Here is a 15,987-nt window from a genome sequence, read left to right on the forward strand (position 1 = left end):
CTGTGGGACAGCTAGTTACTCTTGGTTTGTGTTCTCCTGAGTTCTCCTTTCCATCAGTTAGTTTACTGCCTCTGCTCATCCTTGGCCTTTCCCATCCATCCCCTGTCAGGGGATTACAGTGACGCGATTGAGACGCTGCTCACAGCCATTGCTGTTATCAAACAGTCCCGGGTCGCCAATGATGAGCGTTGCCGTGTCCTCATCTCCTCTCTTAAGGACTGTCTTCATGGCATTGAAGCCAAGTCTTACAGTGTGGGTGCCAGCGGGAGCTCGTCCAGGTGAGTTGATAATTGCTCCAGTGGCGGCTAGCCCTGAGCAGCATTTTCCCAGGGGTTGGCAGGGGCGGAAAGGAACACAGGGTATCTGGCAAGGACCTGGCTAAAAGAGCAGACCTAGCCCTCATGCCTTTAAGGGGAAGAAATTGATCAAGTGTTTACATTAATAAATGTTGTAATGTCTGAAATCTGTGTTGGGTGAGGCAGTGGGCTTATTTAGAAAGACCAATGTAGTTAAGAACATGGGCTTTGGAGCCATACATTCTTGGATTTGAATTCTGCTCCTAACTATCTGTGTGACCTTGAGTGTGAAAGTTACTCAACTTTTGAAGTCTTATTTTTCTCATTTTTAGAAAGAGGACAGTGATAGTACTTACCTTACAGATCTGTTGTAAAGATTAGGTGAAATAAAGCATGTGAAGCTCTTGGCACTGTGCCTGATACATTAGTAAGTCTCAACAAATTTGTTCTTATTTTCTTTAAAAGACTAGTCCTTAAAGAGCTAACATCCTCAGACAGTGGGCCCATGATAGAGTAATAGAAGAGTGGTTTAACAAATAGTAGGAGACACCAAACCACCATATTCTTGAAAAAAATGGGGTAGGTCTTCTGAGTGAGGCTGAAAACAATCTTTCTAATAGGAAAAGACATCGGTCCCGAGAGAGGTCACCAAGCCGGTCCCGGGAAAGCAGCAGGAGGCACCGGGACCTGCTTCATAATGAAGATCGGCATGATGATTACTTCCAAGAAAGGAACCGAGAGCACGAGAGACACCGGGATAGGGAACGGGACCGGCACCACTGAGAAGGTGGGACTGAGCCCCGTCGCTGGCTTGTTGGTGATTTCTTAATGAAAGAAAAAGTATTGATAGTAAAGGTTTCTCCCTCCTTTTAAAGCAGGTAAAGGGGATGGGAGGACTTCCCATTTACGTAACCAGAAACTCAGGAGGGCAGATTTTCTGCTTGTTTGTGAGATGTCTCACCTTGAAATGGACCTGAGATTAAGCTATTTTTGCTTGTTTTTTTGACTGCTTTCACTTGACATGGTATAATGGCTAAGAACACAGTGTCTGCAGGTTACAAATCCCATCTCCTCCAGCCATATTATTTTCTGTTCCTCAGTTTCCTCATTTGTAAGTGAAAATAATAAAAACAACTGTCTCATTGGATTGCTGAGTATTCAATGAGCTAATTCCATATAGAGCATTTAGCTGTCATAGTATCTGTCACATAGTAAGTTCTCAATAAATGATAGCTTTTGTTACTGTTATTGTTATATTTTATTTTTTGCCATGCCAGGTGTGGGATCTTAGTTCCCTGACCAGAATTTGAACCTGTGCACCCTGCATTGGCAGTGCAAAGTGTTAACCACTGGACCGCCAGGGAAGTCCCTCACTGTTGTATTTTAACCCCACCAAACTTTCAAATGAAAAAAATCAGGGAAATTGACCAAGACAGAAAAAAGAAAAGTAAGACCATTGCCTACTTGTAAGTTTTCAAGGTGCAACATTAATAATTTTTTAGAATTAATATCTATTTTAAAAGATTTTGAAAATCAGGATACTTTAGTTAGAGAGGAGAAAGCGGATCTGGAAAAAAAAATTATCTTTAAAGCTTTAGAGACCATGTGGAGAATACTTCAATGGCAGGATATGTTTTGGAAAAACTCATTGACAGCATTTTTTTTTTTTTTAATCAAAGCAAAAGCCAGGAGGGTTGGGGGCAGGGAACTAAATATGTTAACTCAAGTAATTGAAAAGTTGAGGTAGGCTTAGCCGGATCGAGGGACCTTAGCTCATTATTTTCATTCTCAGACACGCTCCAGGTTACATCCCACCAGCTTGGCAATCCCATGTGAAACCAAGCTTCCAACAAAGATTGTTTCTGGTACATAAGCAAGCAGGAGCAGTTGTTACCTCTGTTTCTTTGGAGATCTTTAAAAGTGGTCTAGTCTCTGGTGGGGATGGTCTGTTTGTGGTTCCTGAAGGCTGTTGCATGACCCAGGTGACTTTGGGGTCTCTTCTCAATTGTGATTTCACATCAAGTACATTAGGAAAATGTTCTTGGTTTTGGCCAATTTGGTTGGTCTGAGGTCATGGTAATTGAGGAGGGTGAAGAGTTGGGGTAGTTCTGTTTCATGTCTTTGGGGTGGATACATGGGGGACTGGATGAAGAAGGGAAAAGAAGCCCTTCCCCCTTCTGTGAGTGCCTGTTGTTCACAAGCAGTGGCTGGACTACAAACTGTTGCCTAATGATAACCTACCAAACTAATGAGAAAGGAGTCTTGTTATATTCAGCTACTGCCCTCTCATTGGTTGTTTGACATTGTCTGCCATTAACCTAAGCAGAGGGATTTCTCTAGTCATCCAGTGGCTGAGACTCTGTGCTCCCAGTGCAGGGGTCCCAGGTTTCATCTCTGGTCAGGAATCTGGATCCCGCATGCTGCTACTGAGACCCAACAACAGCCAAATAAATAAATATTTTGTTTTTTGTTTTTTGTTTTTTTAAAACTTAAGCAAAGTTGTAGTTGGGAATTCTTTTTGTCTTTTTCTGTAGAGAGCAGATATATGGGGAAATGAAATTAACTAACATTTTTTATCTGCCTCCCTTCTCTGTTCTCATTTACTCCACAACCTTGAAGTACTTGATATTAATGGAAATCTAAGATACCCCTCAGAAAATCAGCAGTTAGGCTATGGGTTCTAGATAACTTCTTTCTAGATTTTGCAATAGGTTGAGTTTTGAGAAGTGCCCATATATCTTCCAGAAAAGCAGGCTTCAAGAGCGGTGGAGCCCACAGATCGCTTTGGCCTAATTCAGTCTCAGGGTGGGCAGGAGGGTGGGTTGAGTGGGTCTTTTGATTGAGCTCTTCCCTCCCGTAGCAGTAGCAGCACTTCCCTGTCTTGTTGGAGCTACCACAGTTGCTAGTGTTGCTTGTAGGTTCAGTGTCAGTCACCACCCTCCCCCAATCCTGCAGCCCACCGTGTGTGTCCTTTGCAGCTAGCTATAAGAGTGACCAGGGAGGTGTTACTTGGTCTGTGCAAAGCATGGGGCCACACTCAGCTTCATAGTCGGAATGTGTAACTTCACGTCACTGTTCTTGGCAGCTTTGCTTGTCTGACAGCCCTTGATAGAGAACTTGTGAGGTCTACTGATGACTAGAATTTTGGGGGTTGAACATCTGAACCTTAGACTTTATTTTTATTTATTTTTATTTTTTTTGAAACTTAGACTTTAAAAGCTATCATCTTGCATCATTTTATCCACCTGTAAAATGGGAGTTTTCTTCCATTATGGGATGGTTCAATTTGGATATCTCTGAAAAATCCTGTAACCCAGTAGTTCCCAGAAAACAGTCATTTGGCTGGTGCAGGCCTATGACAGATGAGGAAAATTAACTCTTGAGACAGGTTTTCTAGTTCCCCAGTTTTCCTAGTCATCCTTTAGATACGTTGGTTATTCCATCTAGATAATTAATCTCATTTACCGTAAGAACTTCCAAGCTCTGTGTACAATACCTTTTAGTTATTAAAAAGTATTTATATTGTATGGACAGGTGTTCTTGAGAGCAAAGGGTATGTTCTATCTAGAGGCAGCAAAAAACAGCAGCCTTTTTTTTGTCTACCCTTCCTCAGGATGGCCCCAACCTCTGAGGCTTAAAGTCTGATTGACCCACTTTGGCCTCAATCTGTTCAAACTTTACCACCAAAATGGAGCCATAACCTCTAAGAAGTGGGTGCTATTCAGTTGACCCTTGAGCAATGTAGGGGTTAGGGGAGCCAACCTCTGTGTAGTTGAAAATTTGAGTATAACTTTACAATCAGCCCTCCCATTTCTGTGGTTTCGCATCCATAAATTTCAACCAACCTCAGATTATATAGTATTGTAGTATGAATTTATTCAAAAAATTCTGCATATATGTGGACCAGTGCAGTTCAAACCTGTATTTTTCAAGGGTCAACTGTAGTTTACTTCTGATGCACTAGTTTTCCTTTGAGTCTTGTTTTGTAGGAGCAGTTCCCAAATCACATCTCTTTTGTGGTATATGTGTGTATGCTTTGGAGTGTGAGGATATTCTTAGGTAGTCTGTGGCGCTGACTTTTTGTAGATGTTTTAAGACATTATCCTGCATGATATATATTTATTCTCACTTCATTGCAATCCTCCTGATCCAGTGAAAGCTGAGCATTCTCTTCAGTTTTGGTCTAATACAAAGATTGGGAAACGCATGGATATAAACTGAGAAGGCCCTGAGGGCTTTCATTCCTCGTATAGAAATTGAGAGAGATGCGTGCACACATAGACATTTAGAGAAACCAGAGGCCGTGACAGGCTCTGAGGACCCCAGGCTGAAATAGTGCCAGTGCAGAGTGCAGAAGGATCAGGCAGCTTATAAGTGTATTTTTTCTTTGGCTAGCTCCTCCATGTTACGAAAGTGCACACATTAAGGTTGAGCCTTTATGTATAGGCCATGTTACCAGCTTGGGCACTAGTTTAAATCTTCAGCCCAAATTTCGTTCCCCCTTTTCCTTTTCACCATCAGTTCTATCTTATATGGTAAGATTGCCAGGCCACCCCCTGCAGATTGGCATCACAGCATTGGAACAAGGGCTGTGTCCTGGGGACCTGAAGTTTGGTCACGATGTGCACGTGATGTAACAGTGCTTTACTGTTGAGCAGAAGACCCTAACTGTGCTTTTAGTGTTCTTGGATGGTGACTACTGACTGTTTTCTTTGATTTCCTGCTCTGCTTTCTGTTCTGGCCAGATCACTCCTGATTGGTGTGGGAGTGCTTCTTGGTCCCTCCCCTACAGCCGTCACCTGAGGGAAGACTTAAAATCTCTTGAGTTTTAGTACAACTTAGAACATCCCTGGCTCTATGTGTATAGCTATGTGTATGCTTCTTTAAAAGGAGAAAAGTTTAGTTTTTCGTGTATAAGTGCATACTCCCTGCTAGGGCCTCTTAGGTATTTGGGGATTAATGGATTTGGTCATGTACACGCTTGTTTTCTTACCACTGTACCTCCCATTTCCAGATTTTTCCCCTTTCCCTTAAGGTAAGTTATGACTTGCTCAGAATAGATTTTCTGAAATAGTATTTAAAGTCACCATGCTCCCTTACAGCAACTTTTCTTGAAATGTAGTAGTTTCCATACTTTTCCAGGTAAAGTCCCCTTTCCAGTCAGACTGCTTTGACTCCTCATTTCGTTGTCACTGTTCTTCCCTCTAACCTTAAAGTAAGACGTACTCCTTTTTCCTCTCTTCTCCTCCAGCCATGCCCTCACTACTCACAGTGCCAGACATTCCCAGACAACTCTCCTGTTTTTTACTTTCCCACGTGTGCATTCTCTCTGTCTGCATCCCCTATTTCATACGTTTTAACTTTAGAAAATGCCACTATAATTTATTATAAGCCCTTGTTAATCAGAAAGTAACCTCTAATTTGTGCTTTCTTTCTTCCCTTCCGATGTTCTCATTACAGGAATCTGGTTGGAAGCTAATGTTTTTTTAATGGACTTGCATCTCCTCACCTTGATCAGGACTAAAGGACGGAGGCCGCTCCACCCCTTCCCCTTCCTCCAAGCCCCTAACCCCTCCAGACACCCAGGGAATACCCTCTACCCTACAGGATTGAAGATTGCCTGGCAGCCCTCCCAGTCCCACTCCTTTTTGCCAGGGTAAAGAACTAAAGACTTCATGTGGTTGGGAGGGTGGAAGACAGGAAGAAACCATGTCCAGGTCCCTGGTCTCCATAGAGAATGGTGCTTTGTCCAAGGAAACGTATTGAGTTTCTGATTCTCCAGGAGCAGTTCAGTGGTGAGGTTGATGGGAAGAATTCTTCCCAAAGAAAATGGATCCTCCCTGTGGGATCTAGGAGAGTGACTGGGTGTGCCAAATATGCCCAGGGTCCTGCCCTCAGCACTAGGTTTGATGGGGCCAAGAGGGTCCAAATCCCTTGCTAATATACCACTTTGTTTAACTCCTTTACCTTCCCAGCCCTTTGAGGAGGGACCATGGGAACAGAAACTACTTCCTGGAAAGCTCCTGTTCTTGCTTTTCCTCTTACATATTGACGGTTTGTTTCCCTAACCTCCCAAGGGCTCAAACCCTTCTAACTCCCTGCTGCCCAGCCTCCTCAGTGGACTTGCCCCTCCTAAGCAGAGAAGGCCCATGAGGTTGCTGTCTGCTGGGGGGTCTGGCGGAGCCCATTACCACCCTCTACTGCTTCTTGCTTGGTTGCCTGTTGCAATAACCAGCTCCATCCACTAGATGTTCCCTTTCCCTGGGGCTTTTCCATTTCACATGTGGAGCCCTTCCCCCAAGAAGGCGGCTTCCTTGTTTTAGAGGAAGGTACTGCCATTGGGAGTTGGGGATGTCGGACCTCAGCAGTGAAGAACCCTCGTTAAGTACTAGGAATGGGGAAGGAGGCAAGTTGGGCAGGATATGGCCTACTTCCATAGGCTTTTCTTTTTTCAGGTTCGATGTGAGCATGGGCTTGCATCCTCCAGGTACATACTTTTACTTATTGTGGGATAACCTGGCACTAGTAAGTAAAGTCACAAAAATTTGGTATTTTTTCACCTTTTGACTTAATAGCTCCCCTCGCTCTGCCTGGAGGTACTTGCTGCCTCTGATAAGGAGCAAGGAAGTGGAGCCTGACCTGAATGAGCTCAGCTCAGAATTCTAAGGACCACCGCTCTGGGGGCCATTTTCTACACAGGCAAAGGAATTGCTTTTCCCATAACATCCAAATTGTGATGTGGTTGCTGCTGACAGAAGCGGCAGCAACAGGGTCCTGCAATACCCATGGGGTGACGGATGCTACTTCTTCTTGCATCTATAAGGGCATGTGACATCTAACAGGAGACGTGGCATGTGAGATGTAGGGTCACTGGAGACCCTTCTGGCTCAGAGGGGAGAGACTGAGTTGGACCGAACCCTTCCTCTGTTCCCTGCACGTTTCTGACACAGCCCTCAATCAGTCACTAAGGGAGTCCCCCCAGGGTTGGAGAGGCACATTCCCTTGGGACAGAGGCTACCGGTTGTAGCTTTTTATCCCCTGTCCCCCAACCCCATCCCCGCCTCCACTTCAGAATATGGCACCCCGCCCAGCCAGCCAAGTGTTAAGTGATGTGCTTATCCTCAAGAGCAGCTCCGGGTGTCTTTTTAATGTAGAGAAAACCACGTAAGGTGACAGTTTACGGCGAAGAAAATACATATAGAATACCAGAAAAGCCGTTTACCCGGAGAATTTTTTTTCTCCCTATTTTTTGTTTTGTTTTTACTCAATGACACAATTTTTAGTTTTATTTCCTGATAGCAAAAGGAAAGAAACCCAACCCTCAAAAAGGCCACGGCCCCGTCCCCCTGTTGTTGGTGATTTGTTTGTCTTTCTGATAGGTTGAAAATTGTGTAATAAACTTGATGACACTGTCAATCTTTTATACTGCATTGTATTTTTTTTCCTTTTGTAACAAAATATTTTTAAATAATAAATGGGGTGTGCGCTGTTTCACAGATTCCGCATTGCATAGATTTGTTGAGGTGTCTGGGACATGGGTGCGGGCTGATGTAGAGGGAGGGGAGTGAATCCCAGAGTTCTCAGCTGGAACTGGACGATGGGTGTGCAGTGTGTGTGGTACACCTGGGAGACCTCGTGTAATACTTTGGAGGTGCCCCTTGAGATTTAGCTTTTTTTCCTTAGCCATCTAAATAGCCTAATTCTAGGTCATCCTTTATCCTTCAAGATTCCTAAGATATATTCCCAGAATAAATGTCCTACCTTGTACAGTTGAGTTCTGATGTCATCAAGTTCATAAAGGGAAGAATCCTGTGCTAGGAATTAGCAGATAGGCTGGCTAGTGCTTCCTTCCACACTCTTAATCTATGGCCATGGACAGGCAGCATGACCTCAGGCTTTTATCTGCAGGATGAAAACGATAGCTGTCCTGCCTTCCACACTGGGATGTTTTAAGCATCAGCAATAACAAATGGGAATGTTTTATGTAGACTGAATTGCTATCTAAATATAAGGAAGTACAGGTTAGAAAGCCGTGTTGTGGGGTGATCCTCGGGATTCCAGAAAGCTGACTTTTTAAAAAGCCTGGTGAACAAGAAGAGTTAACACAATAAAAAGACGAACAAATGATCAGATGATATACAACGTGTTACTGAGACCAGTAAAGGTAAAAGCAGTATAAAAACAACCTGTAATAGAAGAGAAATCTCCAGAGGGTCTACGATGTTACCAAACTTAAAGGAAAATTATCGCAGTGCCCCTCAGAACTTAAACCAGTGTTCTCAAGTTGAGTTCCATGGTCACCTGCATCTCAGTTGTGTGGGCTCAGATGTGTGCCATGCTTGCTAAAGTGCCTTCCTGTGCTGCATCCACTCTAGTCTAGAAAGTCTACTTTTTATGTTCCAGATGGCTTATGTGTGTGGGGACTAGAGTGTGAGGACTGTTAGACCAGAGAAGCAAATACATCCTGCAGTTTCTCCTAGGGCTACCGTGGGAGTCTAGAAAGGGAAAGACTTTGGGTCACCTCTGCCACTGCAATCACCCGGCAGTTCTAGGCATGAGCATGAATATCTGAGCAACCTCTGTCAGCTCTCGTGACCAGCGCCTGCTCCTTTGTCCTTTTCCATTGTCCCAGAATGTTAGTTCTTCAGGTGTGTATGGCGTGTGGTGGCTTCCCTTGACACTACGGTGAGCACAGCCTGACACGTTAAACCCTGAAAGACTAGCTGTGCTGATTCCATCCTCCACTGCCTCAGTTTTTATTGTATGATGTTCTCTGATGCCTGTGTCCACACAGCTGGCTCTGACAAGCAGCAAGAAGAATAGAACGTTTATGGGACTTCTTGGCAGGCCAGTGGTTAAGGCTCCTAGCTTCCACTGCAGGGGGCACAGGTTTGGTCTGTGGTCAGGGAACCAAGAGCCTGCGTGCAGGGTGGTGGGCCAAAAATAAACTAGGAGGCGCATTTATGGAGCTATGCATGGGAAATGCAATGCTTTGAGGTACCCAAGGAGAAAATGTGAGGACTTTGTTTTAATTCTGTGCCCATTTTCAATCATTCATTCCCATCCGCATGTACCCATTGAGGACTGGGGTTGATCCAGACTGAGACAAGTAAGGCAAAAGTTTCTAACAAGTTAGTAACCAGTTGATGCTTGGCTCTGTTACTTCCTCATCTCTAAACCTGCCAAATCAGAGGTGAGATTAAATTGCTTTCTAAAGCCCCTGTGAATTATAAGCTGCCTCTTAGAACTGAACCTCCCATTCATTTTTCTGCATTGCTGGGAGGGTGGTGGTGGTTTAGTCACTAAGTTGTGTCCTACTCTTGGCAACCCCATAGACTGTAGCCTGCCAGGCTCCTCTGTCCATGGAGTTCTCTAGGCAAGAATACAGGAGTGGGTTGCCATTTCCTTCTCAGGGGGATCTTCCTGACCCAGGAATTGAATTCAGGTCTCCTGCATTGCAGGCAGATTCTTTAACCACAACCAGTGAAGCTCTAAATGAAATAGGGAGGTTAAGAAGAATGAGTTCTCCAGTTTGATACCAGTGATTTCTTCAAAGCAAGGGTAGGTGGCAAAAAGGCAGTGTGAGAAACAACAGAAAATTGTATTCATGGGATATGTTATTGAAATGTCAGGGAAGTTCCTATTGAAGTTTTTGTTACTGTTTCATGCTGAATTAGACCTATCTAATACAGTCTTTGGATAGACCCCAAAGGCAGCTCTTAGGCAAGGACACAGAGGGTCAGGAAACAAGAGAAAGCTTGGACAGTGGAGACCTTTGTAGGATGAGAATGAGCCTGATCACAGGAAAGAAGCAGTTAAAAACCAGCATGACATTCTTAAAGGCCAATTACTTTTTACTCTGAGTAAGAGCAGATAGTCTAGGATTCACCTGATAGCAGAGGGGCCATATGGCTCAAGGTTTCCTAAAGTGGCTTCTGTTATGGCTTCTTGGAGCTAAAAAAAGTGGCTGCTATCACATATGTAAGATGAGAAACGGTTTTAAAGATGGTTACTTGGAGAAGAGAAGATACACTCATTTAGGACAACATTTCTGCAGCTTAAAAAATAAAAGTATATGTTCTTTTTATGTTCACTTGAAAATTTAAAACAAATGACCAAAAAACATCAGTAAGTTTAGAACATGTTTCTTCCAATTAACCACGCCTCATCCTGGAAAGATGAGGATTATCTGTAAGTACAATGAGAGACAAGATGCTGGCTATACAACCACTGACCCTGCGTGCCGCAGCTACTGAAGCCTGTGTGTCTAGAGCCTGTGCTCTGCAACAAGAGAAGCCACTGCAGTGAGACACCCGTGCGACACAATGGAGAGTAGCCCTCACTCACCGAAACCAGAGAAAGCCTGAGTGCAGAAATGAAGACCCAGCACAACCAAAAATAAATAAATTTTAAAAATATGCTGGCTTTGGGGCAGAGGTGAAGAATATGAGCGGTCAGGATGACAGGTCTGAAGAAGACACAGAAGCTGGCAAGGCCTTTAGGGATTCATTGAGACTGGGGCTGCGGGGGAAGAAATTCAGGAGGACACCTTCATTGCTGCCTCTGTGTCTGCACGGGTCACTAAGCTCAGCCAAGAACAAACCCTGGGGATAGTCTCTACCTTCTCTCGAAGTGGATGAAATTCTAGGGACAGGTGCCATAAGGAAAAGGCTACAATCCCCCACAATAGAAAATACATATTTATTATAAAATAATGTTTGTTTCATGATGAGAGTAGAAAAATAACACTATGAGCTACTTAAAAAGCTCTGGAGCTCAGTCTGAGAAATGCGATGAGCGGCTTTTGCATCGCTCTGGGAGCACACCCTCCTGAGGCACCCCATGTTCCTGCAGGACATGTGGGGCACAGCACACACGGGGAGCCAGTGGCTCAGGTCCTGCTGGAAGCTCAGGGAGCCTGAAAGGTCCACACAAGATGCTCTGGCCACGATGATCAAAGAGGAAAACCTGAGGTCAGAAGGGAGCTGGTTCCGAGAAGGGCCAGGAAGGCACCAGCCTTGCCCCTCCCTATTCTGGAGTGTAGAAGAGTCTCCTGGGCTGATGGTCCTGGTTGAGAAGACGGTGCCCAGTGGCCTTATGCTGGGTTTGTTCCCCAGGTCTCTGTGCCGAGGAAAAGCTGCCACCTTTCTCAGGACAACTTGGCCTGCCATTTCTCACTGGTGTGGCTGAAGTATCAGAGGTATGTATGGTCTCAGCCTGTGAAGGCTGCTGGCTGAAGTTTTTGTACTTCACATCCTGTCCATACTGATGGCAGAAAGAAAGAAAGAAAATGTTAAAAGGCCAGTGAACAAGAGCAGCTGGCCTGAACTGTTCTATAATCCAAGTCTCTTGGCCCCAGAAAGCAAGAATATCTTCCCTAAGTGTATAACTTCAGGAAAGACACCTTTCAGTGGAAAAAGACACTTTTCTCACCCTTAAACATCCTCTACAGTCCAGACCCTTCAAGCTTTAGAAGAACAGTGAACCCCTCCCTGGGATGGGAACCCAACCCTCCAGTGACGGGAAATGGCCCCTTAGCAGCAGTACCTGGAGAAAGCAGTCAGGGTGAGCACCTCAAGCAGGAGCTCTGAGCCACAGAAGAAGAGCAAGATGCCATTCATGATGGCTTCCAGGCGGAGCACATAGGTCTGCAGCAGCAGGTAATAGGCGGCCATCATGGTGGACGGGAAGGTCAAGGCCACGCTAATACCAAGTGGCATCTTTCGCTGGCAGAGGTTTCCCTTTGTACCTGTCAGACACAGCCCATGGAGTCACCTCCAAGTGGCCTGCTTTCCTTGGCCTCAGAGGAAAAGGCGGGTGGGATGGGATGGACTGGCAAGCAGAGGCAAATGGTCCTGAATGGGGATGTGCAACTTTATTAACAGGATCCCACTGTGTTAAAAACAGGAGGCTTTGGAGCGGCTATGGGATTAGAGTCATTCGCAGAAAGGTCCTGCTCCCAGTCAAGAAACAATGGGATCTTTATTTGAGGAAAGATCTTTTTAATTATAAAAATAATATATAATCATTGAACGCTTGTCAGTTAATATAGAAAATATGGACTTCCCTGGCAGTCCAGTGGTTGACTCTGTGCTTCCACTGCAGGGAGCATGGGTACAATCCCTGGTTGGGGAACTAAGGGCCCACATGCCCCACGGAATGACCAAAAAAAGGAAAGAAAAAAATATAGAAAATCATTTTAGAAAATATAGAAATTAAAAGACCCCATGATTCACCCTCTAGAGAAAGCCATTATTACAGGATGAGATATACTCTTTCAGACTTTTTTTATGTGTATAGTCACGTGTTATTATTTTCATTATTATAAAAGTAGAATCATACTCTGCATACTGTGTGGCAACTTATTTAACCATTTAACATAGTTAGACATCTTTCCACATGTAACTACCTTTTACTCTATCATAAGTCTTTCCACACATAACTACCTTTTTTAATGGCTATGAACAATTACATTGAACCAATATCATAATTTAACTAATCCTGTATTGACAGGTTGTTTCTAATGTTTTGATGTCCAAAAATACGTGGCAATAACATCCTCATATAGATATATTTGTGTATCTGTAGAAGTGTGTTTTTTTCAACCAGTTTTAGAAGGGAAATTTTTAATGTCTAAGAATATGAATTTTACCTGGTAAAACCATTAGCAAAAAAGGTTATACTAATTTATACTCCCAGGGGTGAGGGAATATAAATACTCACATGAGTGTGAGACTGTTTCTTGCAATTATTTGAATACTGGGCATTTGGAAATCTTTTTAATCCAATGGGTGAAAATGTTACCTTGTTTTTCTAATTTGCTTTTTGTTAGTGAGTTTGGGCATTTTATCATGGTTACTGGTCCTTTGTAATTATTCTTATGTGAACTGCCCATTAGGGTCCCTTGCTAATTTTTTTTTTCTTTTTTTGCCGTGCAGCATGCAGAATCTTAGTTCCCCAACCACGGATCAAAACCCAACCCCCTGAGTTGGAAGCTTGAAATCTTAACCACTGGACAGCCAGGGAATTCCCTCCCTTGCTAATTTTTAAAACTAGCTTTTTTTCTTAGCATTTTATGTGAGCTTTCTTTATCCCTAGTGATATGTGCTGAAAGTATTTTTTTTCTTCAATGTGTTTAAAGAACATTTTCAGGGATGACATATTCTAACTAATAATAATAAGGGCTTGCTCTGTATTTCCAGGAATACAAAACTCGTCTTAGAGAAATCCTTGTTTGGAAAAATGAAGGGGATCTTAGTGCTGACCTGTGCAGGCATCTCCTGCCCCGGACATGGAGTTACAGATGAATCTATTCTCCCAAGCAAACCAGTGAGAGGAACAAGGCACTGTTGTAACAGTTAGACAACTGGGAAGGAATTATCTAATATCATGTCACTGCCCACTTCTGGCCCTGCAGGGCAACAGACAGATACATCTTGACCCAAAATATGAAGCAGCTTGAAACTTCAGAGAGGGGGTAATGGGATATACCAACAGATCCAATCTCTTAATTGGTGAGCCTAGGTTATGTACTTTTCCTTGTTAATCAGGTTACGGATACCAGCTCATCTCAGAAAGAATGGAAATATTCTTTGGACAAACACTCACCAAAAAATAGTCGAATTACTTCAATTCCGAGATACAGGAAGAGCATCACCACATCCAGGACTAGATTGGCTGTTGGATATGGGAGCAGGAGACCTGCCAACACAAAAGTCAGAGTTTGCAAACACAGAACAGTATGCAGGAGAACTCCTACACACGTGAGTCTTATCAGCTTTCCATGAACTACTTAGTGAGATGTGGGCAGGATCTGTTAACCTGATGCAGGATGTGTTAACTCGTGGCTGCGTTTCTGTTAGAGGCAGGCATATTGTTATGGGGTTTTATTCCTAAATCGGAGAGTCTATGAGGACTCCACCCTCCACCATTATCAGCTGTACACAGGTACACAGACCGCTGAATAGCTTCCAAGGGTCATCAACGGGCTGAAAGTGGGGTTCAGCAAGAGGTGATGGGGGAGAGTTGGAATGGAGAATCCCACATTTCCCAAACTCAAGAAATTCTTGCCCAGGAGCTTCCCACTAAATCATTCTCAAGAAATCAGCTGAGAAGACTTCTACCTTACAGTGAAAAGAATCCCCAGGGGGCAGAAAAGAATGAAAAATAGGAAGGTTTTTGGTGGGAGTTGGCTCTGTGCTGAAGTGGGGAAGGGATGTCGGCAAGGGTAGTCAAACCCCAGGCCTTACCTTTATACAGAAATATGAAGAGTTCCAGCAGGAAATAGGTAGCATAATACCACCCATTCAGAAAGAACAGAATTTCCAGCGGGGTGGAGGACAACCGTTTACCTGAAAATGTGAACACAGAGAAAAAGAGATGGGCTGGAGGGCAGCTCAACCTCAGTTATTTCACTGGATTTGTGTCTAACTTGAAGGAAACACGAGGTCGCAGCTAATGGAAAGGGCTACTTGGGGCACTTCTGATTGCTGATGAGGGGGGAGAGAGAGAGAGAGAGGGTGTGTGTGTGTGTGTATAGGGTGTCCGCTAAACTTGACTCTAGGCTTCGGGCGCGAAAGTCAAAGCCCCTTTAAGATCTAACCTCGTCACTATTTGGGAAGGGATATTGGGGTGCAGAAGCCAGCACTGGCTTCTTTGAAGTCACGCTGCAAATCTGTAACTGAGCTGGCCTAGAACAGGCCCGGCCAAGAATTTGGGGGAATCTGAGACCCAAACCCCGAGACCTTCAGGAACTCAGGGAGGGTGAGGCTGCTAGACCCTGCTTTGGACAAGTGAGGAGTGATGTCCATAATACCCGAGAATAGAGGGCTTATATAAGTCGAGGAATAGGAGAGAAAGGAGTGGAGTATAGAAGCGATCAGGACCAGCGACTCACACACCTCCGTAATCTCACCTCGCGGCGCCATCTCCAGTCCCCATGGAAACTGCGTACGCGGCTACCTCTACTCCTGGAACAGCGAGGCGTTGCCGGAAGCGGGGGACGGAGCGGCCCGAGATTCTGGCCTCTCTGCCCGCCCATCACACTCTATGGTTGCCTGGTGCGAAGGCTGTCTTGTTGCGTCCGCGCGTGCGCGCAAATGGCCTTTCCTGGGGTTCTGACTGGCGACCCTTGACAGCACAGTGGCCACCCACCGAGCTGGAGTCCGCAGGCTCCCAGGGCTGGGAGCAGCTGTTGGGCTTCCCCACCCAGAGTTTACAATGAATCGGCAGAAGTAGCCAATAGTGGTAATGTGACCACAGGATTGGCAGATAGGCCCTAACCCCACGATTCTCTTTACTAACGGTCTGACAATGCACGAAAAAAAGAAAAGTGAAAGTGTAGTCGCTCAGTCGTGTCTGACTCTTTGTGATCCTATCGACTACATATAGCCGCCAAGCTCCTCAGTCCATGGGATTTTCCAGGCAAGAATACTGGAGTGGGTTGCCATTTCCTTCTCCAGGGGATCTTCAGGACCCAGGGATCAAACTTACGCCTCCGGCATTGAGGGCAGGCTCTTTACGGTCTGAGCCATGAGGGAATCCCAAACAACCGTCTGACAATGCAAGAAAGTGCTCTGCAAATGCGGGTTGGGGGTTAGGGTCTTTTGTCTAGCAAGCAGTCTTTTGGGGGAGGGTAATAGGGGATTTGGTGCGTCCGATTTATCAAACAGGTACTTAGAAGACACCAGAA

The 15,987-nt window shown here is 44.6% G+C and overlaps 2 protein-coding genes across 5 annotated transcripts in view; one reads left to right on the forward strand and one right to left on the reverse strand.

Moving 5' to 3' along the window:
• The window catches only part of CPSF7 (cleavage and polyadenylation specific factor 7), a 22,556-nt gene extending 14,844 nt beyond the window's left edge, over positions 1-7,712 (forward strand). For all 3 annotated transcript variants that reach the window (XM_043872195.1, XM_043872209.1, XM_043872199.1), the window contains exons 8-10: positions 110-278; positions 917-1,083; positions 5,757-7,712. In XM_043872195.1, coding sequence (XP_043728130.1) covers positions 110-278; positions 917-1,079 — 332 coding nt within the window. In that variant the 3' untranslated portion in view covers positions 1,080-1,083; positions 5,757-7,712. The remainder of the gene's footprint in view (positions 1-109; positions 279-916; positions 1,084-5,756) is intronic.
• A 3,264-nt stretch (positions 7,713-10,976) lies between these two features.
• TMEM216 (transmembrane protein 216) lies at positions 10,977-15,356 on the reverse strand. 2 transcript variants are annotated; one of them, XM_043872464.1, is made up of 5 exons: positions 15,211-15,356; positions 14,546-14,647; positions 13,905-13,997; positions 11,844-12,045; positions 10,977-11,561 (listed from the first exon to the last, which is right to left on the reverse strand). In XM_043872464.1, the coding sequence occupies exons 1-5, from the start codon at positions 15,221-15,223 to the stop codon at positions 11,546-11,548; spliced, it is 426 nt and encodes a 141-aa protein (XP_043728399.1). In that variant the 5' UTR covers positions 15,224-15,356; the 3' UTR covers positions 10,977-11,545. The 2 variants fall into 2 exon arrangements, with proteins under 2 accessions (XP_043728399.1, XP_043728406.1); XM_043872471.1 differs by having other exon boundaries at positions 15,197-15,301.
• Positions 15,357-15,987: the final 631 nt, after the last annotated feature.

This window comes from Cervus elaphus, chromosome 2 (assembly GCF_910594005.1).
Source record: "Cervus elaphus chromosome 2, mCerEla1.1, whole genome shotgun sequence".
Classification (NCBI taxonomy): Eukaryota; Metazoa; Chordata; class Mammalia; order Artiodactyla; family Cervidae; genus Cervus; species Cervus elaphus.

Excerpts from the sequence above, each read along its gene's own strand:
- TMEM216 (XM_043872464.1), bottom strand. Across the intron at positions 13,998-14,545 it reads CTTCATATTTCTGTATAAAG|GTCTCCTGCTCCCATATCCA; the intron begins GTAAGGCCTGGG and ends TTGTGTTGGCAG. Across the intron at positions 12,046-13,904 it reads AGTAATTCGACTATTTTTTG|GTACAAAGGGAAACCTCTGC; the intron begins GTGAGTGTTTGT and ends TGTGTCTGACAG.